Source organism: Fonsecaea pedrosoi, assembly GCF_000835455.1.
Source record: "Fonsecaea pedrosoi CBS 271.37 unplaced genomic scaffold supercont1.1, whole genome shotgun sequence".
Classification (NCBI taxonomy): domain Eukaryota; kingdom Fungi; phylum Ascomycota; class Eurotiomycetes; order Chaetothyriales; family Herpotrichiellaceae; genus Fonsecaea; species Fonsecaea pedrosoi.
In genome coordinates this window covers 1,954,196-1,975,438 of record NW_013550615.1, presented here as the reverse complement: position 1 = coordinate 1,975,438, position 21,243 = coordinate 1,954,196, and the positions used below count along the sequence as shown (strand labels likewise).

General features: G+C 51.7%; 11 protein-coding genes across 11 annotated transcripts; 6 read left to right on the top strand and 5 right to left on the bottom strand.

Annotated features, from left to right (window-relative positions):
* Positions 1-131: 131 nt before the first annotated feature.
* Z517_00716 (uncharacterized protein) lies at positions 132-1,028 on the bottom strand (the record flags this gene model as incomplete). Its single annotated transcript, XM_013433680.1, has 1 exon — positions 132-1,028. The coding sequence occupies one exon, from the start codon at positions 1,026-1,028 to the stop codon at positions 132-134; it is 897 nt and encodes a 298-aa protein (XP_013289134.1).
* A 758-nt stretch (positions 1,029-1,786) lies between these two features.
* Positions 1,787-2,946, top strand: Z517_00715 (uncharacterized protein; the record flags this gene model as incomplete). The annotated part of the gene is made up of 5 exons (XM_013433679.1): positions 1,787-2,165; positions 2,213-2,393; positions 2,444-2,544; positions 2,593-2,708; positions 2,761-2,946. The coding sequence occupies 5 exons, from the start codon at positions 1,787-1,789 to the stop codon at positions 2,944-2,946; spliced, it is 963 nt and encodes a 320-aa protein (XP_013289133.1).
* An 829-nt stretch (positions 2,947-3,775) lies between these two features.
* On the bottom strand, positions 3,776-4,975 carry Z517_00714 (uncharacterized protein; the record flags this gene model as incomplete). The annotated part of the gene is made up of 1 exon (XM_013433678.1): positions 3,776-4,975. One exon carries the CDS (start codon positions 4,973-4,975, stop codon positions 3,776-3,778), a length of 1,200 nt encoding a protein of 399 aa, XP_013289132.1.
* Positions 4,976-5,527: 552 nt separating this feature from the next.
* Z517_00713 (ornithine carbamoyltransferase, mitochondrial) lies at positions 5,528-6,559 on the bottom strand (the record flags this gene model as incomplete). Its single annotated transcript, XM_013433677.1, has 1 exon — positions 5,528-6,559. The coding sequence occupies one exon, from the start codon at positions 6,557-6,559 to the stop codon at positions 5,528-5,530; it is 1,032 nt and encodes a 343-aa protein (XP_013289131.1).
* Positions 6,560-6,899: 340 nt separating this feature from the next.
* On the top strand, positions 6,900-7,895 carry Z517_00712 (uncharacterized protein; the record flags this gene model as incomplete). Its single annotated transcript, XM_013433676.1, has 1 exon — positions 6,900-7,895. One exon carries the CDS (start codon positions 6,900-6,902, stop codon positions 7,893-7,895), a length of 996 nt encoding a protein of 331 aa, XP_013289130.1.
* A 287-nt stretch (positions 7,896-8,182) lies between these two features.
* On the top strand, positions 8,183-10,666 carry Z517_00711 (uncharacterized protein; the record flags this gene model as incomplete). The annotated part of the gene is made up of 3 exons (XM_013433675.1): positions 8,183-10,216; positions 10,259-10,520; positions 10,641-10,666. 3 exons carry the CDS (start codon positions 8,183-8,185, stop codon positions 10,664-10,666), a joined length of 2,322 nt encoding a protein of 773 aa, XP_013289129.1.
* Positions 10,667-10,896: 230 nt separating this feature from the next.
* Positions 10,897-11,229, top strand: Z517_00710 (uncharacterized protein; the record flags this gene model as incomplete). Its single annotated transcript, XM_013433674.1, has 1 exon — positions 10,897-11,229. One exon carries the CDS (start codon positions 10,897-10,899, stop codon positions 11,227-11,229), a length of 333 nt encoding a protein of 110 aa, XP_013289128.1.
* Positions 11,230-13,850: 2,621 nt separating this feature from the next.
* Positions 13,851-14,192, top strand: Z517_00709 (uncharacterized protein; the record flags this gene model as incomplete). Its single annotated transcript, XM_013433673.1, has 1 exon — positions 13,851-14,192. The coding sequence occupies one exon, from the start codon at positions 13,851-13,853 to the stop codon at positions 14,190-14,192; it is 342 nt and encodes a 113-aa protein (XP_013289127.1).
* A 260-nt stretch (positions 14,193-14,452) lies between these two features.
* Positions 14,453-16,438, bottom strand: Z517_00708 (uncharacterized protein; the record flags this gene model as incomplete). Its single annotated transcript, XM_013433672.1, has 4 exons — positions 14,453-15,167; positions 15,220-15,350; positions 15,415-15,698; positions 15,754-16,438. 4 exons carry the CDS (start codon positions 16,436-16,438, stop codon positions 14,453-14,455), a joined length of 1,815 nt encoding a protein of 604 aa, XP_013289126.1.
* Positions 16,439-17,044: 606 nt separating this feature from the next.
* On the bottom strand, positions 17,045-19,062 carry Z517_00707 (uncharacterized protein; the record flags this gene model as incomplete). The annotated part of the gene is made up of 8 exons (XM_013433671.1): positions 17,045-17,264; positions 17,315-17,583; positions 17,634-17,944; positions 17,993-18,023; positions 18,071-18,116; positions 18,191-18,386; positions 18,443-18,657; positions 18,704-19,062. 8 exons carry the CDS (start codon positions 19,060-19,062, stop codon positions 17,045-17,047), a joined length of 1,647 nt encoding a protein of 548 aa, XP_013289125.1.
* Positions 19,063-19,540: 478 nt separating this feature from the next.
* Z517_00706 (uncharacterized protein) lies at positions 19,541-20,704 on the top strand (the record flags this gene model as incomplete). The annotated part of the gene is made up of 4 exons (XM_013433670.1): positions 19,541-20,215; positions 20,266-20,345; positions 20,400-20,440; positions 20,520-20,704. The coding sequence occupies 4 exons, from the start codon at positions 19,541-19,543 to the stop codon at positions 20,702-20,704; spliced, it is 981 nt and encodes a 326-aa protein (XP_013289124.1).
* Positions 20,705-21,243: the final 539 nt, after the last annotated feature.

The following is a 21,243-nucleotide window of genomic DNA, read 5'->3' as shown; positions in this document are numbered from 1 at the left end:
AATGGTCAAGCCAGAGTCTGAGTCACGCCAAAACAGATCGTTAGTGTTCTCTGTCTATCCCACGAAAGCCTTGATTGTAGGGGGTGGACCCGACATTGCGGACAAGAGATATCTCATTGTTGAGAAGGGTGTCACTGGATCTGTATTGCGTGCTGAACGTCGATATCACCGGCATGGCTGGGCTTGTAGTTTGCAGATATGGCATTGACCCAAGCGGCCAATCTCCTTCCAGCCTTCTGGATCATCTCGTTGATGACGGGGATGGCACCCTCGTAGTAGTCGCCGCCTAGGTCCTGGTCGTGGACGTCATGAGCCAACACGTAGGAACACACATAGCCATTTGCCTCGCCGGCCCAAGACAGCGCGCAATCTGCCGCATCGTGCAGGCATTCTCCATCTAGTGGTCTCTCATTGCTGTCATCCGCGCCAGAGAGTCTCTGCGCCCACAGCCACGCCGCGGTGAACTCGTCGTCGTGGTCCATGCCGGCATATTTGTTAGGGATGAGCGTGTCCCAGACACTGTGCAGGTTTGTGCGCCGCCGGTCAAAGGCCACCTCGTATTCATTGCCCCCGCGGTCCTCGGCCTCGGTGTGCAGCGGCTGGTGCACGTCGCCGAAGAAGTGCATCATGAAGCGCAGGCTCTGGCCGCGGAGATAGTGCGGCAGCGACGGGTCGGCGACGCGGCCCGTGTGGTTGGCGATGGCGCTGACGACGCACCCGGCTTCGACGGCGCAGTCCCGCGTCATGTTGATCCCGCACCGCTGCGGCGGCGAGTCTTGCGCGTCAATGTAGTGCCACCCCCGCGTGTACGCGAACTGCGGCATGTGCCGCACCTTGTCTGGGAAGAGCGCCGCTTCGGAGATGTCCTGCCCGTTCAGCAGGTCGTTCGTCATGCGTGTGGACTCGGGCGTGAAGTACGTCGAGGCCAGGTAGGCGACGGTGCGGTGACCGAGGGAGCCCCATGCCACGCTTGGTTGTAGGAAGAGGGGGAGGAGGGAGAGGACGAGAGAGGTTGTAGAAAACATCATCGTTGGTGTTTATAGCCAAGTAGGCGGAGGGGATGGTGTGAGAGGTATGTAGGAAAGCAGGACAGAGGGAAAGAGAGAGAACCAAGTGGGATGCGCAGTTTATTTGTTTTCTATGCTGTTTGTGACTGGTACACGTGCACTGGAGTCACACGGGTCGTCAAAGCGGTCAAGTGATACACTTCAACGCCATACAAATACAAGTTGGCTGCTGTTCTGGCCGTTGTCATGGGAAAGTTGAGTTGACGGGCAGCATTCAGGCGTGATAGGCTGGTGGCTGGCGTGGTTGGCGACAAGGCTGGCCACAATGACCACAAGGCTGCATGTTCTCCCGCCGCTAGAGATGGTCACGCACCGTTCCGCCTTCCGCTTCCTCTTCAAGTGGATTCACCTTCACTTCTTTACCTCTACCACGCAATTCAGGAAAGGCTTCATCTTGACTCCTTCTCTGAACTACATCGACCCTCACCTATCTCTCAGCTTCGTCTGCCGCAGTTATATTTCACGTAGATTTTGTGGAAGTTTTTGGACTCACCACACTTCATCATGCCTTCCGTCTCTATATCTATCATTCGTTCTGCCCTTTTACCCGGATGATTACTTGCGCATGCACAGCTTGATGTCTCATCATAATCGTCTCTCAACTTTGACTTGTGCACCACCTTTGGCTTTATCACATCTTCTTGCGTTGTTGACCCCATCTACATCACTCTTAGCCCTCATCTGATTCCTTCAACCAAGGTCAGCTCTCACTTTCTGAAATGGCAGTTATCAAAGAGGTCGAAGTCGCCATTGTGGTCGACGACGAGGAGATCCAAGAGTATCACCCACCACCCGAGGATACTTCCGAAGACGCAATATATTTATCCTCTGATACTCAAGTGAGATATATCCAAGGTATACCTGATGCAAACTTTCAAATCGAATGCAAAATTCGAGAGGGATTCCGCTTCGGCGGAGCTGATCTCCTAACATTCTGCGTCAACATCGATGGAACCCGATTTCGAGGAAGATGTTGTCACAAGGAATGCTACCAGGAGCTTGATGTGTGGAGCTCCAGGATCCACGGAGTCAAAGAAACAGCTTCATCTGGTTGCGGCCAGCAACTCCGTCGATTTCGTTGGAACAATCTTTCGTCGAGTATGTCAATCGACCACGCAATTAGGGTTGCTTACTGATTGCTCTAGTCGACCATGACTACAGGCAAGAAGACAAAGAAAGATACCAGAATCTTGGTTCTATCAAGGTGGAAGTTTGGAAGCGGCGTGACATAGGCATGGACGGTACGCTAGTGAGGGTAAAAGATTTTGCCACGGGGCCAGTGTCCGAGAAGGCCATCAAAGGCGCAGCAATCGATATGCGAGCGAGGTACGGAAACTGAAAAGGTCTGGAGAGACAAATAATAATGTGCTCCGCAGTCTCGATCCTCCCCAGCCATGTCGGAACTCCATTTTGCGTCATGGTGCCAACATCGAGAACAAGCCATATGCAGTATTCGTTTTCAAATACCGCAGCAAAGGTATGACTTTAACGCTGAGAGAGCATTACAGGACTGATTTCCCAATAGAAGCTTTGCAAGCCGTTGGCATTCTCGAACGACCTGAAATGCCTCAGCCGTTGGAGGAAAGAGATGTTGAGACTATGTCGCCAGATGAACTCAAGGAATTGGCCCGGCGACTCAAGGTATGTCAGAGCACGCGGATGGCCCCAGGAGGTTACTTACTCCAGTTCCCAGGCAGCGCAAGAGGCACAGAGGATCAAGTTCAAGAAAGAAAATGCCGACGCCAATCTTGCTCGGCTCGCTGAACTCAAGAGAAATCGAGATAGTGGCCACAATGATGAGGATGAGGTCAACTTCCTCGGCGAGCGGCCGGTGAAGAGGATCTGCAGCACTGTAGCGGTTCTTGACGACTCGGATTAGATCAACGAAGCTCGAGGGTGATGATGGACACCGGGTCATGAGCATTGGGCTTGTCGAAGGCAGTAAGACAAGCCAATATGAGTGGCGGCAGTGGCGTTATCGAAGTGCAAGACCACCGCTTCTCCCACACTTCGACCCTGCCAGATACATAGTCATGTGCTGACATTGGAGGTAGCTGTGCTTCAAGCCACGGCTTGGACAGAGGCTTCATGAGCAAATAGGGGTTTCACGTCACGATCAAAATGATTCTATCTGGCTGCATGGCTGGCGTATCTATCTACATTATCATTCTTGTCCCTTTCTCTACTCCCAGCCCTCTCCTCCCCCTTTTTTTTCCCAGTGTGAGCAATCATTCTGGAATCTCCCTTTACCACTTCCACCTCGACCGATTTATTTCCGTCCTTCTCAACCTACCTTCCCCTTTCTGTCGTCTTTTGGCCCTTGAGCGGAGTTGCGACCGTGCATTCGACATACACTCTCGCCTTGTGGCATGGCACAGCGAAGATTATTAAACCTTCTTGCTGGGGGGGTGCGGACTGAACAAATATTCGGCGGCAAGAGGGTCTATTCTCGTCAGTGATACCTAGCTAGGAAAGAGGGGGATGTGTGTGCGTGAGTGTGTATTGTCTGGAGTGTGGTCGTGTTGTCCTGTTGTAGTGTGGTTATGTGGTCATCTGAGCGAGGAAAACAACTAGAAGAGAAAAAGCGCACGAAAGTTGGGGCGGGAGACCCAGTGTATTGCTGGACAAACAAAAGAGCAGGAGAGGTATAAAATGGACATTGTTTGGAGCGGGAGACAAAATTACATTTTCGCGTTAATCGAGTCATCCTAAGACCGCACGGTCCTCGCCAGCATGCGGCCAAACCAGGCAACGTCGTCCCAGACACCTTTTGGTCTTTCTGGAGGCGGCTCGACCGAGTCCTCGAACCGGACACTCGGCCCAGGGTGGTCGGCGTCTTTGGCTGGCGGAGCAGTAGATGTAGCAATTTCGGGACCGGTCTTGGGCCTTGCGGCCTCCAGGTCGGGCTGAGGAGTGGAAAAGTCGTCTTCTAGTTGCAAAAAGACATCCACAAGCCCGTCCATCCATCGCCCTAGTCTGTAACCCTTGATAGATTTCCGTAGTTCCTCCTCATCGTCGCTGTCGAATTGAGCCTCGAAATCCAACATGCCGTATGGGTCGCCATCGTCCAGTTCATCTGCAAAGTCTGCGTCCATCTGTGCCGCAATCTCCGCCTGTGTCTGCTCGTCGGCCCAGTCCGGGCCCGTGTCTACTTCGATCATTGGCGTCGTGGCCGGAACGGGGGTCATGGCCAAGGATCTCTTGCTGCGTCTTTGGAAACTGCCTCGTCGACTGAGGTTGCCGCTCGGCGTTGCTCTGCCGGATCTCACCGTCATCGGCGGGCGTTCGTCAATCGGTGTAGCCAAGGAGGTGGAAGAGTCACGCTTGAATATCCATGACTGGCCCTTCGATTCTCTCGAGCCTTCGGTCAACGTAAGACCTGTCTGAATAAGCCACGAAGAATCGGCTTTGTGTAGGGACCGGCTGCCCGAGTACTCTCCCGGAGAGTGTGTCTGGTGCGGTGAGAGGTTCGTCAGGGCGGAGAGACGGGTGATGGATTTGTGACCGAGACCTTCACTCGTCAGCGCCCCAGAAGGCGGAGGGATGCTAGTGGTCCCATCTGTGAGAGGTAATGGGTTTTGAGTCGTCACGAAGGATCGGTTCTTTTTTTTCTGGTTCAGTCGCGTCCGGGAACTGGCTCGCGACTGCGCCCGCGACTGTGCTGCGGAACCGCTCCTCGACAGAATTCCACCAGGGGACGGCAAGCTCGCGATATGGGAGATGGATGCGGAGGTGTGTAGCTCCGATGTCGCTGGGTCGAAGTAGGCAGCGTAGTCGGCCGGATCGATTGGGTATCTGGGGGTCAAGGGCGCGAGGGACAAGTGTTGGAGGTTTGGATGAGAGCGGCGATGCGGGCCCGGGGCGAAGGACGAGGAGCGACTCAGAGGCGAAGAAGGGGACTGTGTCATTTGATAGTCAATATCTTGAGTGTGTGTTACTGAAGGGCAAGGCGCAATGGCACAACGAGAGGGACACGGTGAAGTGGGTGAGGATTGCTGTAGAGAGATGGGGAGAGAGGAGGGTGGGTTGGGAGACAGACTTCCATGAGGTCTATTCTTTTATCCTTGTGACTGTGGTCGAGACTCTTCGAGAGCCAGGAGTTACAGTTTCTTATGGCTCACCGCCAGCGAGGAAGAAGCTGGGCACCGTTCGGTCAGCAGGCGGAGCTTGGTGTTCGTGGAATGAGAGAAGCAGATCATGTCGACGTCGGAGGTCGGGAAATGATGCGTGTAGTTTGAAGACCGAGGCATGTGCTTCCCAAGCAGCGGGTCCAATCACAAGCCTTCATTTGGCTCTATAATTGAGAAAACCCCTCTGGTAAGTCGGTGTATTGAAATGTCCCCGCCTCCTTGTAGACCTGGGATGGTATACTATTATCCATGGTCTCTCCAGCTGGCGGATGGCGTAGGCTGATCGTGTAACAAACATGACACATCAAAGAACTCGCTCAACATCTATTACTACTCTGCCCTTTTCACTTCTCCCTTGTTCACCACAAACGCCTCCAACGTGGCAATCGCCGACCAGAGCCTGTTTTGTGCCTCTGGGAAAACCAGGGATCGCGGCCCATAGAAGACTTCATCGCTAACTTCCTCCGGGTGCCGTGGGAGGCAATGCATAAACTTCCAATCCTGCGCCGCCCCTCCTTTACGAGCCATCTGTTCTGTCACTTGATAGCCCTCAAATGCGGTCAAGCGTTTTTGCTTCTCAGATTCCTGCCCCATGGAAATCCATGTATCGGTGACGATGACATTGGCCCCCTTGACGGCTTCCTCGGGCGTAGTTGTCTCAAAAAGGGTGCCGGGTCCCGCGGCCTCAATTTCTTTTTTGATGTTCTGTGGAATACTGTAGCCCTCTGGGGAGGCTACCGCCATTTCGATGCCCAATTTTCTTGCCCCAATGCACATATCATACAACACATTGTTCGCGTCCCCTACCCAGGCGATCTTCAATCCTTGTAGTTTCTCTGCCGGTGTAGAGAAGGTCTGTGTCAAAGTTGCAAAGTCGGCAATGATTTGCATGGGATGATACGTATCACACAGCGCATTTATGACTGGCACAGTACTGTCCTTTGCGAGGTTTGCGATGTCTGCGTGTGGACCGACTCGTGCGACTATCCCAGCGACCATGCTCGATATCACCACCGAGGTATCGTATAGTGACTCATTCACACCAAGCTGTATATCATCCTTGCCAAGGAACATCGGATGGCCGCCCATTGCCACCACAGCCCCCTCAGTTGAGATTCTTGTCCGCGTCGAGCGCTTGGAGAAGAGCATTGCAATGGTCCGATTGGAGAGGGCGGTGCGCTTGGGCCATGTTGGCTGCAGGGCGGATGACTTGTAGGTTGTTGCGTTGTTCACGAGCGTGCTTAATTCGGTCGGTGTGAGCTCGGATATGGACAGGAGGTGACGGGGACTGGGCTTTGTAGAGGTAGAGAGTGAGCGACCATATTGGCGCAGAGGGAGTTGAAAGGGACGTAGCGCTGCCATGACGTTGGTGGTCCGATGGCTGGTATTAACGAAGGGTAGGACACATTGCCAGCAATGCTAACCTGGAGGAGACTTTTTTGAAGATGAAGGCGGCGTTTGACTCCTCAAGCAAATATTTTCTTTTGCGAGTCACACGCCGGGGAGAAAAACATTGCGATGCAGGTATTGAAGATGTGGCGTCGTGCTCCGCAGTTTGAGAGTTTTGGTTCGTCGATCCCCGGGAGGGGGAAACTTCCTCCACTTGAGTGTATGCACATGTTTTGTACTCTGTCTTGCCAGATCCTGACCACAAAGTTCCTTTGGTGATGTTACTTCAAATCCACTTTCACGTCCTAGAGAAATGACTTCTTCCTTGTTGCAAAAGCCAATCCTCCTTCTGGATGGCGGGTTGGGCACCACACTTGAAGATGAGCAAGGTATAAGATTTTCGTCTGCAACACCTCTATGGTCATCCCATCTGCTCATCAACAACGTTGAGATTCTCAGGGCGGTCCAGCGTGAATTTGCAAATGCTGGGGCTGAAATTATTCTTACTGCCACCTATCAAGCCAGTTTCTACGGCTTCAAGAATACTCGGGTTATCCACGAACACGGCATTGGTCGAGAAGAGGCGAGGAGATACATGCTCTCCGCGGTTAGAATTGCACGAGAAGCGTTTAATGGGCGACTTGGCTTGGTAGCTCTGAGCTTGGGTGCGTACGGCGCTACCATGGTTCCTAGTACTGAATACACCGGAAAATACGGGGACATGACCCAAGACGATCTTCTCAACTTCCACCTCGAAAGGATCTTGTGCTTTGTGGATAGCGAAGAATGGAGCGACATTGATCTGGTCGCAATTGAAACATTGCCGAGAATCGATGAAGTCAGAGCGGCGAGAAGGATGATGCAAAGAGTGGACGACAAAGAATATTGGATCTCCTGCGTCTTCCCAGATAGTGACGAGAAATTACCAGACGGAACAGGCGTCGAGGAGTTGGTCAAGACCATGCTGGCAGGAGATCGAACGCCGTACGCAATCGGCATCAACTGTACCAAGGTCTCCAGGATTAGGGACTTGATCAAGAGATTCGAATATGCCGCAAATGCGCATGCTCTAGAGCTTCCACGGCTGATCATCTACCCCGATGGCGCTGGTGGTAAAGTGTACGATACTGGGTTACAGCAATGGGTGGGCAACGACAAAGGCCAATTGCCGTGGGATCAGCAAGTATATGGGATCATAACAGAGGTTAAAGAGAGGAATAAATGGAAAGGAATCATTGTGGGTGGATGCTGCAAGACCACCCCTGGTGATATCCAGAAGTTGTCTACAAGACTGCGGGAATTGAGATAGAAAATGCCACGGGACTTTTCGGGAGACTTTCCACCTGCGTGTTCGCCCCGCAAAACATCAAACGGTCTTGCTCCGCTACTGGAGCTTCACTAGCCCGTCCAAGCTCGGTTCCTTGCAGATCGTGGAGCGCCAATTGTCAGGACGAGTTGCATCTTTCGTGTTCGTCACCACTTTCTTCGGGTCTCACCACTTCGAGCGCTACTACTTCTACTGTTGTTGTTATTCTCCCACGCTCCCTATCCATGATTTAAAACCTCCTTCACGGAGCAGCTCTCCGCCTGCTCATCATGGCCTCACCTCAGACCTCGCCGGCCCCCTCGGAACGCACTCCTCTCCTCTCTGGCCCTGAAGATGACACTCGATCGAGTTACTCCAACCACGCCAATGGTGATGTACACTCTCCGTTGTCCGAATCGCCGGAATCTCCCAAGCCCAAGAAGCAGCGGAGATGGCCTAGCATAATCGCCCTCACTATTCTATGCCTGGTGGTAGTCGCAGTGTGCTTTGCTCTCACTCTACCATCTACAATTGAAGAATATGCGAAAGAAGGCGTCGTTTTTGAGCCCACCAACCTTTCCATCGACTCCTTCACCTCCCTCGGTATCCGTGCTAGGGTGCAAGGAGATTTCTATATGGATGCTTCAAGAGTCCGCAACAAGGCAACGAGGAATCTCGGCAGATTCGGGACATGGCTGGCAAAGGAAGTCAAGAGTGAAGAGTCAGAGGTCAATGTCTACCTTCCTGCGTATGACAATGTCTTGTTAGGGACCGTCACTATCCCCCCTATTCGTCTCAACATCCGAAACCGTCGATTCAATCATCTCGATTTCTTTGCTGATCTGGAGCCGGGCGATGTTGACGGGATTCAAAGAGTCGCCAAGGATTTCCTGGATAGAAAACTGCATGAAATCACTGTCAATGCCATGGCAACTGTCTCTCTACAAAGTGGATTGATCAAGCTGGGCAAACAAACCATTTCGCAAACTCTGCAATTCAAGGGCCAGGATGTGCCGGCGGTTCCAAAGCCCGATATCCAACAACTCCGATTTGCCGAGTATGGCATGCCTGGACATCCCGAAGGTGTCAAGGCCATGGCCATCGTTTCTGCCATGAATCAATACCCTGTGAAATTCGATGTACCGCCGCTAGCGTTCGAGGTTCTTTTGCCAGATTGCTCCGACAATTACCTTCTATTCGGAACAGCCAAGACAGATGTCATCCACATCCTACCAAAGCAAAACATCAGCGCAAGTGTGATCGGCTTGGTGAAGCAGTTACCTACATCTCTGACGTCAGTGTGTCCTGGCTCAAAATCATCGCCTTTGGACAGTCTGGTTGCCGACTACCTCGCTGGCCGAGATACCACTGTCTACATTCGCGGAGGGCAACAAGACGAAAACACCCCAGAATGGATAGGAAGGATATTACAGGGTACGATGGTTCCGTTCACGCTTCCAGGTCATCCTTTTGACAATCTTATCAAAAACTTCACTTTGACGGATGTCCACTTTGCTTTACCGGATCCTATGACAGACTCACACCCCGAGATATCAGCCGTTGTCAAAGTTTTGATTGGCCTACCTGCTGAAATGAACGTCAATTTGGACGTTGATAGAGTCAGGGCAGATGCTGACGTCTTCTACAAAGGGGAGCTTCTTGGGAACCTTGATCTCTCCAAATGGCAAGCAGCGAATGCGACGCAGGTCGACGATGACCTGTTGATCCAGTCCATTGTCAAGGATGCACCACTTGACATCAAGAACCAGGCTCTATTCTCCCAAGTAGTTCAAGCGTTGATATTCGGAAAAGGGGCTTCCCTTACAGTGCATGCAACTGTTGACGTCAACACTCATACAGCTCTGGGGGAATTTGTAGTCCGAAGAATCCCGGCAGAGGGCGCAATCTTCATCGATCCGCTTCGAGCTGGGGATTTTCAGATGCCAGAAATAAAGGGTATGGAAGTCGTTGCCACGTCGGAAACCTCATTAACTCTGCAGGCAAGGGTTAATGTGACGAATCCCACGGATTATTCGGCCAAGATTCCCTACTGCAATGTCAGTATTTGGGTCAACAACACTCGCGTCGGCTATGCATGGGCGACTTCGCAACAAGTCGTGCCCGGTCCCAACAACCTTACAGCAAATGCTTCATGGGAAGTCGGCAAAATCGGGAGAGAGTGGCTTTCCCAGTATATCTCGGGCTATAATACGAGTCTGACGATCAAGACCCATGCTGGTTCTATACCGAATTTTCCTGATCCTGGCGTGGAGATGACAGTACCAGCTCCACATATGGTGTCGCATCCTCTGCGAGAAGCTACGGTACGTTATTTCACATCTACAGAATTTGGCTGACGGAAGCAGATGCATATCTTTTCGTCGACCGCAACATTCATTTTGGTGTCGCCGCTCGCCTTTTATGTCACCAATATTGCAGCAGCTGCCTCGTACAATGGGTCAGAGGTCGGAACGATCGAATGGAATTACCCTTTCGCGATCGAGCCCGGAGAGAATCTCACCCCAAAGCTGCCCGTCGAATGGGGCGGTAACGCCCTGGGCACAATCAGGGATGCGCTAGGGGGCACTCTGAAATTGGATGCAAAAGCGGATGTTGGCATAAAAATAGGTAAGTGGCAGGAGAAGCTCTGGTATGAAGGAAAGGGATTGGGAGCGAAAATTAGACTATAGTATTCATATATGGTACGTTGGGCACGCAGGTGAAATGATATCAGCTGATCGTGTCCAGATACATTATACACAAATGTGATTTAAATTGCTTCCGCGATCGAGTCTGTGGCGTTAAGTCGCTCAAAAGGGGGCGCCATGATCCTTGCTAGTTCAACCAGGCGAGAAATTTCTGTGGTTTCGGCGCAGACTCGGCATCTCGCGGATACTCTACCGGTCACGTGAGAGCCGTGCATTGAGGTATAATAGATGCCCACATTCTTCCACGGTGAAGCTACACTTCTCCTGGTTCAGCTTGTACATCTAAACACACAAAAATGAAATCACTAAATCCCCAACTCCGTAAAAAGGGCCTCCAAATGGTCCTGGAGCCGACTGTCGACCCGGCACTTGGACCTGTGTACACCTTCGAATCGATAAAGCCTGGCATGACGAACAGCGATGTGGCGTACCGCCTGTACTACGCCGGTGAGGTGTCCAAGTGGAGTGCGTCGAGGAGGAAAGCCATCGACAAGGCTGCGAAGAAGATTAAGGCCCGGCAGGAGAAGGAAGAAAGGGAAAGGGAAAGGACGCGCGCCACGAGTGCGAGCGCCAGTTCGACTTCCGGCAGCAGTTCCTGCTCGAGCTCGAGTGGCAGCGGTGAGGAGTGAGCGAAAAGATCGCAAGCGAAGACTAGCGAAGATTACGACCGTCTTCACAACCACGATTTACGAATTAAGAAGCGATGCAGTTGATTGACGGGCCTGTTGTCTCGGGCGGACTTGTTCGGGCATCAGCTGCCAATTACTGGGAATCATTCGAGCGACAGAGCTTCCTCTTGTCATTTGTCATGATCACGAGTCCCCAACAATGGTGCTGGTCTTGAGAGGCTGGATACATTTTGGAATGGAACCTACTCTGCCCACGGCCATGCGAGACGCCGACATCGCCATTTCGGGCGTCGGACAAAGACACGACGGAGATGGCGACCATTCACGGCATCGACGGGCGATGACTATAACAACCCCAAGGTGGTCCAGAGGTACCCGTGACTGTCCTCACTCTCTGTTCCCTCGCGTACAGTAGCACGACGACCACAAACCTGAAGCTTGAGGGTTCACGGGCCAGTTCTCCCGTCCTCTCCAGGTGCGGCTTTGACATGGCATCGATCAATCAAAATGATTGCGGATCATAGCACGACAATGTCTACCACCAATCACCAATGCCTAAAGCGTTTTTTAAGGAGTACCCTCATGTCCTCACCACAAACCCACAGAGAGATGAAGGCATCCCCAGAAATGCCTTCGGCTCCGTGAGGGAAGGACGGATGGGGAGAGATTGAGCCGCACTCAACCACACGGCATTCGGTATCCTATCAAGAGAGAGGATGAATGTTATTATGCAGGAAGAGGAGAGGTTCAGAACGCCAACGTCAAGACAGATGAATGAGAGGTCAACTTTCCATTCCTACGTGAGGAGCCGTCCCCACGCATCGGGCTTGCATACACCAGGCTGGAGACATACACTACTGTATATGTATTTATGTATGTATATATACATACACCAAGAAAATGGAAATGAATAGCAATCACTCTTCCCGATTTGTGTGTCGTCTGAAGTTCATCCGCCCCAACCGTCCATTTATTCTCCCTCTTCTTGACCACCTCCTTGTGACGCATTTGTATTCAGATACCTTCCATCCACCACATCTAGACACCTAGAAATTATGATATCACCTCTGCAGACGAAGGATTTTTGAAACTCTAGTAGTTCATTAGTCTATCAGACTACCAGTCGGAGGCCGTGTCTCTGGCATGAGCGTGTTGTGCCGCCACCCAACTCGAAAACCCGGGGATGTGATGTCGGGTGCTCTATTGTTGTCGTTGGGCGTGGTTTATGTTTTGGTGGCGTGGCTACACCCATGGTCCGCGGTTCCGTTTTCGCAGGCCACACACACGAGTTGGTGCTCAAGTCTCTGAGCTCTTCCCCCTCTGCTGTTGGCAGTTTATGACGTTGGCAAAGGCCCCGCGGTCTTTGGGGGAAAGAGAGTGCACTCGCCTATCGGGGTTCGTATCTATCTTTGGACCTTGATTTTTGAGTCTGAAGGGACAGATAGATAGACAAACCCTCACCCTTTTGAATCGGAGACATCGCCACCGCTTGCCACAGCCACGGCGTTCAGCAGCAAGCAAGGTCTTGATAAAAACCACGTAAACCCATTTTCCGCGCGCGCACAGAAGGATATCCCACATGTAAGTAACCCCAAAACAGCTCACAAGCTATTGGCCGGAAAGGGACCTGAAGTGCGTTTGAGGAAGATCATAGAGTTGACGATAGAAAAGCAAGGAGTGGAAATAATAACGAGTAAATAAATATTTCTCGATTGGTGATTGGTGATTGGGGACGGGGGACCACGGACCCATGATGGATGGACATGGATGGGGCCTCGCCAAGTCAGCTAGACTCAAAGCAGGAGTCTTTCCCCCCGTAGTTTTAATATACCGACGAGGCTCTTAGCGACAGCCTTGCCTTGCCTTGCCATTGCGTCGACAGTTTAGAACAGGACAGCCACTTGGTGAGTTTATCCTCCATGCTCCAACAGAAATCGTATATCATGACAATCCTCGAGCCAGCTCACAAGGACTTCTGGGCTGGTTCTATCTGTCCATCATCCGTTATGGCACTACACATATAATACATAGTAACCCAAGAAGTATTCTGCCCTCCCGTTGTCAACAGCATGACGGGTAAAGTACAGTCATGTCGCTGCCAGACGACCCCGTGATGATAAGAAGAAAAAGACGGCAGGACTTATCGATATCTCACACACACACACAAACACTGTTGAATTCAATTCAAATTCACTGCGCTAGCGTCCCTCATCTCTTTGTTGTTGTTGTTTACCTTTGAGTCTCGTAACATATCTTCACCGTCCGTCCGTCGTCGTCGATTTCCTGGCCGCGTCCCTCTCTCTTCACACCTGTCCGCGCGCTGTGATCGTCTTCCAAGTAAGTGCTTTCTTTCGTCGAGTCGAACAGAAATTCACACGAGACATCCTTGAGAGCGTCCCCTCCCGTTTAAGAAGCCTGAACCTCAAAACTGCCTGCGCAAGGTCTGTCCGATCTTTCATCTCTCACTGAGTCTCCAGAGTTTTCTCCCACAAAACACCAATATACCCGTTCTGTCCGTGAATCTAACAAAGATGCACTTACCCAGATTCTCCCGTCTACTTGCCCTTCTTCCGAAATACCGACACAACAGCAACAACAACAACAATAAGGCCGACACGAAAATGTCTCATACGAGCAGCAGCAGCAGCAGCAGCAGCAGCGACGACGACGCAGAGGCTAGTGCTACAGCGCCATCTTCATCATCTTCCCCGAATTCAACGACTCCACCTCAAGAGACCCCCGAAGTCACAGACCACTTAGCCATGCGGCAAGCTTGCGTGCAACCGATCCGAGGCAGGAGCATGTCGCGCGGCTGGGACAAGGCGGTCAAGTGTGCTCAGATCACGACGGAGAATGAACGCGCCAGGAAGGAAATCGAAGCGGCCGGATGTCATGTCAAGGACTATGCGACGGGATATGGGACGAGGACTTGCGGCGGCGAGAAAGGTCCGACGAAGGAGTAGTGTCGACGATCTTCAGCCAGAACGTGAAATCTTGTCGTGGTTACGGTTTCGAGTCAAATTTCAGGAGCTGGAAAAGGTCTCTTTCGGCATGGTGGTGGTGGTGGTGTCGTTGTTGTCGGCGATAGTGTGGAGGGCGTGTCTCCAAAGTTTGAAAGTCCAGGTGGTCGTTGTCTGACAGGACCAGCCCTTGGAAGAGGCAGGAGACCACAAGCGAGCGACCAAATGTCCGGGGTTTGAATAATTGTCCAGGATCCCAGAAATCACCCGAAACAAAACTGTACAAAATCTCCTTCTTGCGCTCGCCGCGCATCAAGTTCATCTCCCCACCAAAAGTCCTCTTCTCCCGCATCTCGTTTGGCCCAGACAGCCTCCATAACCTCCAGCACGGTCATGTACATTTGATAACCAAATTTTCTGAACCACCGCCTGCAGTACTCTTCCGCGAGCTCGCGATGGGTCGGGTCGCGCGCTTCCGATCCCGCTATAAAGACAGCAAACAGGAGCTGCTTCTGGATGATCGAGGTAGGTCGACATGCCGCGATGTGGTCGAAGCAGACCCGTGAAAGAAACGACATTCGTGCGAGCAGCCCTGCCGGGTAGTCCGCTCTCGGCCATTTGAACACCCTCAGGATGTAGATCAACAATGCGTACCGGAACCCCTCGCAGCAATGATAGCGATCTCGTTCGACATGCATAGCTTCTTCGTCGTCCGAGTCGCACTGTACGCCTTGCCCAGGATACATGTACTTGGTAACTGACTGCTCAATCTCCGTGACCACGACAGAAATCGCGTTGCTCCATGAACGACCGGAGAGATTGGCGAGTTGCGTCATCGGAACGAACAGTTCGCGTGGACAGCCATTCAATTGGTAGAATGTCCAGGGCTGCCGGCCTTCTGTTTTCAGTACTGTCTCAAGATAGACGTACGGGAGGACGCATTCAGTCCTTGCGAGTAATGATACCATAGTATCCCACCTAGCGCGGTCAGCACCGTGGGGTGGAAATAGGGAGGAGTGCTTGGACTCACCAAAGAATCATCGAGACCTGGACATTCGCCTTCCTGCTCATCGACCATCCTCTCACTCCACCGTGGAGCTCAAGAAGGTGATATGCGTCGGCCAAGTGAGATCTCCAGATATTGAGTGACGAGATGGTGGCCTGTTTCCATGGTCATCAGATTAGGGATACAACAAATTTGTCTCCTGCTGCTTTGAGCACGTACCTCGAGTTGCCATAGGGCGAGTGCCGTGTCCAGCAGGCTCAAAGCATTGCCAGAGACGACAGCTCCTGTCAGCGCCCCTTGATATAACACCATCGCCGCATTCTTGTGACTCAGTGCCTCCGTGGGTGGCGCGACTTGGGAAGGGGATCGCAGCCTAAAGTGGCAGGACATGGCCATGACGGCGTGCAGCAGATGTTGTGAACCTTTTGTGGTTTCCGGCCTATAACGGTAAGGGTTGACATCAAAGTCGCAAGTGATGGGGTAATTGCAGAATTCTTGATCATCTGGAACGATCAGAGTCAGCGACCGCCGCAAAAACGCAGAGTCCTTTGAACATACACATATCAAGAAGCCCAGAAAATTTGTCGTGAAGTGTCGGAAAGCAGACCTGGGGGATGTACAAGAGGCTGGACTGGAGTGCGTGTTCAGACGCTGACTGGTGTCCAGCCTCGGACGAAGTTCCACTGACATTCTCCAAAGAACCAGGGCTCCAGACGGTATCCGAATCCTGAAAATGCTGGATTTGCAGACACTGTTCCAGATTCTCGCTGTCAGGAGTGCCCACAGCCTCAACTTCGGTTATCATATCCGGATCCAATTGCCCATGTAGCCATGTAACATCAGGAGGAGAAGGCAGTTGTGGGGGATATAGCTCGACCTCTGTTCGGACCTCACTATAGTCTGTGTCCACTGGCGGGATCGGGACCGTATCGGTCAGATTCGGCAGAGGTTCCAGCTCGTCACTACGTGTGCTCCTGCCGCTGTCACAGGACGCTTTTCGTGTCATTCCGCTCTCTCGGACATGTTCGCGCTTTCGCCTTTTGGTCGGTCGCCCAACAACGAACATGTACTGCCGGGGTTGGCTGGACGACGATACCTCTTTGTGATCATGGGGGGATTCGTGATTCAAGTCGCCTTCGTCCAAAGACGATGTTGCTGTGCCACTCTTCCTTTGGGACAGGGCTGCCCGCACCTTTGGAGGCTTATCAGTGGTGGAGTGGTTGTGCTGCCATGTCAACTGCATGGAATACCCTTGACACAACCGCCCAGATCGCTGGCAAGTCGTGCATCGCGGCCTCTGTCTATCACAGTGCAAGCCGATTGACTCGCAAGTATGACAATTAGATTTGGCAAAGCCCAGAGAGTTTGTTCGGCGTATCTTGGACGTGGACGAAGTTTGGCGATAAGGAGATAAGGAGGTAGTCATGATGGAATTTCTGTGTGCAGCATCAATTGTGACACATTTCGCGGCGATAGCACTCAGGATCTTTTTATCCGGTAGATATCAGTGTGATAAATACGCAGAGGTGCAAATGGTCGACTTTATGCAGAGAAGGGGAGGAAGAGGGAAAGAAATGGTGGATATCGAATCCAATTGGGGAAACTTAATATGGCGACGGCGTCTCCAATGGCCGTCGTGGCGCTGTTCAGCCGAGAAACTGCCCGGACGAACTACATTTCAAAGATATCAAAGCAAAGATTATGGACCTATTCGAAACGAGATATTATTAACAACCCCGTCTATGTCTGAGATATCTAGTCCTGCGTATACCAGCCTGGCACTATTTTCTCTACTAAAAAGAGTTCCCATCATCGACCCAAACATTCCTCTGCGGCTCGCCGTTGGCATCTATACCTTCTTGGTTTCATTTAGCGAGCGCCGTCGAAGTGCTTCAATGACGGCGTTATCGTCACCAACGGCAACCCCATCAATCGTTCGGTGGCCGAGCAGCTCATCATGTCGAGCAGCCTGAAGAAGTTCAAAGTTGATCTTCGGCCCTTTGAAGACGTGTCTCTGGTTTACAAACCAGGCAACTAGAAGAAACGAAACCAGGCCGACCGTCACCACGCTAGAGTCTTGTCAACAGTGTCATGGCTGAGTTTTGTTGGCGCTTCTTACCTGATCCAATTCATGTTCTCGAGTGTAACGGGGTAGGAAACAGGAATACAGTAGATGATGTCGATGAAGACCACCCAGACACAAGCGAGTACATTAAGTGGAAGACCATACTTTCCAAGATCCAGTGCTCTTGGTGGGAGAATCTTATCACGTCCACGCCAGGCCAGAATCCCTTGAGGAATCACGTATGATGTGGTCATGAAGACGATGCATGCCCCAACCATGGAAGAAAATGCAGCCGAGGAACCTAAAAAGATCAGGCCGTACAGCTGGACCCATAGTCAGTAAGAGAGCAACTGCTTGCTGGCTTATAACTCACCGAGACCAGAGTTCCTTGCAGGCATGCTGCATTTAATGGCATCTGCCACCGGGGGTGGACCTGTTTCCAGTACCTTGACAGAGGGAAGCAGTTGTCTCTGGATGCTGACCACATTTGTCGACTTGCGCTGGTGACATTTGCAGTAGCACAGCCGAAAAAGCAAATCGCGAATGCCACCATGAGGACTGAGGTGCCGGCTTTGCTACCAGTAGCTTGATAGTAGACTTCGATCAAAGGAAGGCCAGTGGGGGTCGAAATAACAGTGTCAAAGTCTGTAATCACAAATGACAGTGAGATCGCATATGGGAAGGCTGGCTCTGGTCAGCATGAGGATCCATTACTTAAGACGAGAAGCCCACCAGTGATAAATCCCATTGCAACCGGATACATCTGAAGCAGTCAGCTAGCATCCATTACAGCCCGGGGAACTTCCTCACAATGACTTTCGGCACGTTAACCGTCGGATTTGGGATTTCTTCACATCTGCAGATGCTGGTCAGCAATCACAACCAACAAACCCTGATGTCCACAGGATGCCCAGAGTTACAAAGACTCACAAATGCGCTCCGCAATCGACTCCCAGGAAGCCATATAGAGCATTCACTATCCCAAATAGGAAGGCTAGCCCGTCGTTCGGCCAACCTGTTGAATTGGTCGTGTCACTGAAGACAAATTTGGCGGACTGAAAATTTGGTGCTGCACACGCCAAGATGGTGATCATTGTTACTGAAAGTGCAGTCGCTGAGAAGTACACTAGATGTTCGAAGGATATCAGTGTATGAGTCCGCGCTCGGAAGATGAAGCCTTACAGATAAACTTGTTCCACATGGGAAGCCACTTTGTCGCGAAGACGTTCATCGCGACGGCGCACCACGTCACCACCACAAAAACTAACCAGATATGCCATCTTTCAATGACATAGCCTGGATGGTTGAGGACAGCAATCCCAGTAATCATTGCTGCAATGAAGTTTGTCACGCTGGCAAGACCCAACCACCATCCCAAGGTGCTGATTCCCGCAGAACTGACCATCTTTAGCAAGAGCCAACACAGGGAGGTTGTCGACTTACATGTATGAGGCAAACGGGCCCCATTCGGGCGTGGAAACCACAAAGGACCAGTAATATTGGGCGCCTGCCACAGGAAAAGCGCTAGACAGCTCGGCCATGCCAATTCCTGTGACTGCAGTCATGGCCGCAGCGACGGTGAGGGTCCAAATGGAACCGGCCGAAGATGCCTCAATGAAGCCGGTGCCGAAAGCACTGCCGAATCCATTCCAGGTTGCGAGTAGGGCATAAGACATCGATATGAGGGAGAGGAGGGAGAATCGTCGAGGCATAGCCCGGGTATAACCCTGAGCCTGCAACTCGAGGTCATCAATGTCGATCTGAACATCTTTTGGTGCCGCTGCGGTGGACGTGGTCTCCATGGTGAGGCACCTTGTAACACTGTTTGATCTGGAGGAATGGAAAGAGATGTCGTTGTCTACAGGGCAATGAATCTCCTCCCCTGATATGTATCTGCTCGTCCATATGAATGTACATGTCGCCGTGATAAGCTTAGGATAGTCTCGCTTGCCTCTCTAGGCGGAAGAGATAAATGTCGTCAAGTCTAGACTCTCATGATAGGTTGACAAGAGAACCTAACAGTAGGCTCAGTCAATGAGTGGTCCAACCCGAAAAGCCCCTAAACCTTGAAGGGTGGAATAACCAGCCACGAGCGATAACGCCCAATTGGGCAAGTGAGATTGTGGAGATGACCGAGTCCAGCCAGCCTTTGAGATAAGGACCCTGGTAACCACAATTTCCCATTTGGGAACGCATGTCGGTAGCAGAATCCAGTCTGTTATATACCGGCATGCGAAGGCATGGGGATGGGTTTGAAAACATTGAAAGTAACACTGAAGGATGGCGACCACAACAGTGACAACTACAGAGGCGGAATGTGCCTTTCTCCCTATCAAGGCAGAAAGTCTTCCACCCGTGCTCACCTTCGAAGCAGATGCCGACCCAGCAGACATAGTCAAGGCCCTGAAAGTCAGTGGTGGATGCAGGGTCAAAGGAGCCGTTGATAAGGGAATCCTCGCCCAGGTGGAAAGAGAGTTGCGGCCACACATCGAGGCGGATGTCGTTTGGGAGGGAGACTTCTTTCCGATCCAAACTCGGAGGGTCGAAGGTATGATTGGCAAGAGTCCAATCTGTGCCGAGCATATCATCAACCATCCGCTTTACCAGGCTGTGTGCAAGGAGTTCTTGACAACCAAGAACTGGTATTGGAGTGGACAAAAGAAAATCTTCGCAACGTCAGATCCACAACTCAACAACTCAATTTGCTTCTCCATCGGACCAGGGGCCTGGGATCAACCTCTACACAGGGACAGTTGGTGTCATCAAACCTATGAAGCAGAAGTCGCTGTATATCCCGACAATTATGACCGTGATGTCGGCATTGGCTGGTTCGTTGCTGGCAAACCCGCGACTCGGGAGAATGGTGCGACAAGATTCATCCCTGGCAGTCATCTCTGGTCCAAAGACCGACCTCCCCAGGATGAGCTTGCTGTACATGCAGAGTTGGAACCAGGAGTGAGTGCGCTTTAGCATACCAGCAATGAAGTACTGATAGTGTAACGCAGGATGCTTTCATGATGTTGAGTTCATGTTATCATGGTGGATCTGCCAACAAGACGACAGACCAAGAGCGACTGCTATTCAGGTAAGAGAGAGTGTGCCCCTAATCGCATAAAAGGCAAAGGGTTGAGGATTCCAGTTGTTTCATGACCAAGGGCTGGTTGCGGCAGGAAGAAAACCGTGAGTTCCCTTCCCTTTTGACGATAGCATCGATTTTGCCCTGGCTAGACCCGTGATACGAGCTAATATGTGTGCTCAGAGTATTTGGCCATTCCAAAGGATGTGGTGCTCAAGATGCCTGTTCATATTCAACAACTCATGGGTTACAAGCTGAGCCAGCCATTCTGTGGTTGGGTGGAAAGTGACGATCCGCGGGTGGTTCTGGACCCTTCATTGAAGGACGATCCGTCAGGACATTACGACGAAGGTGAAGACAAGCATTAGAGCCCTTGAATCCTTTGGTCGGGAGAGTGGCGAGGGTTGTCCCGGTAGATGCTGTGGTTGCACAAGTCAGTTCTCGGTAGCACCAGTAGGACAAGTCAGGCCTGACCTCTCATCAGTATTTGTCTCCTGTCTTACGCCATCGTGTCAGGCCCTCAAAGTGGCAGGCTTGTGCCAAATGTAGGAAACGGGTCAATGACAGGATCAACTCCCTCCCTCGGACACCGATGAAATCAAATGCAGTGGTTATTGGTGATCTTGACACTGTCGCACCAAGGCGCTAGTCGGTGAAATCCCTTGGGCTCGACCTGCTCCTTCGTGTCACTCGCAGTCAGTCTGTCAATCACATGGACGCCAAGAGTTTAGCTTGGCATTCTAGTTCTAGCATCCTTGGCATTGCAAGAACATGACCCCGGAAAGGGGGAGCTGAAAAGTGATTGATTGGTAGCGAAGCGAAACGAACTTCCTGTTTTGGACATGTCACTCTCTGAACACCACCCTGCGCCGATCTGTCATTGAGACATGAAACTGTCTGGCAAAAG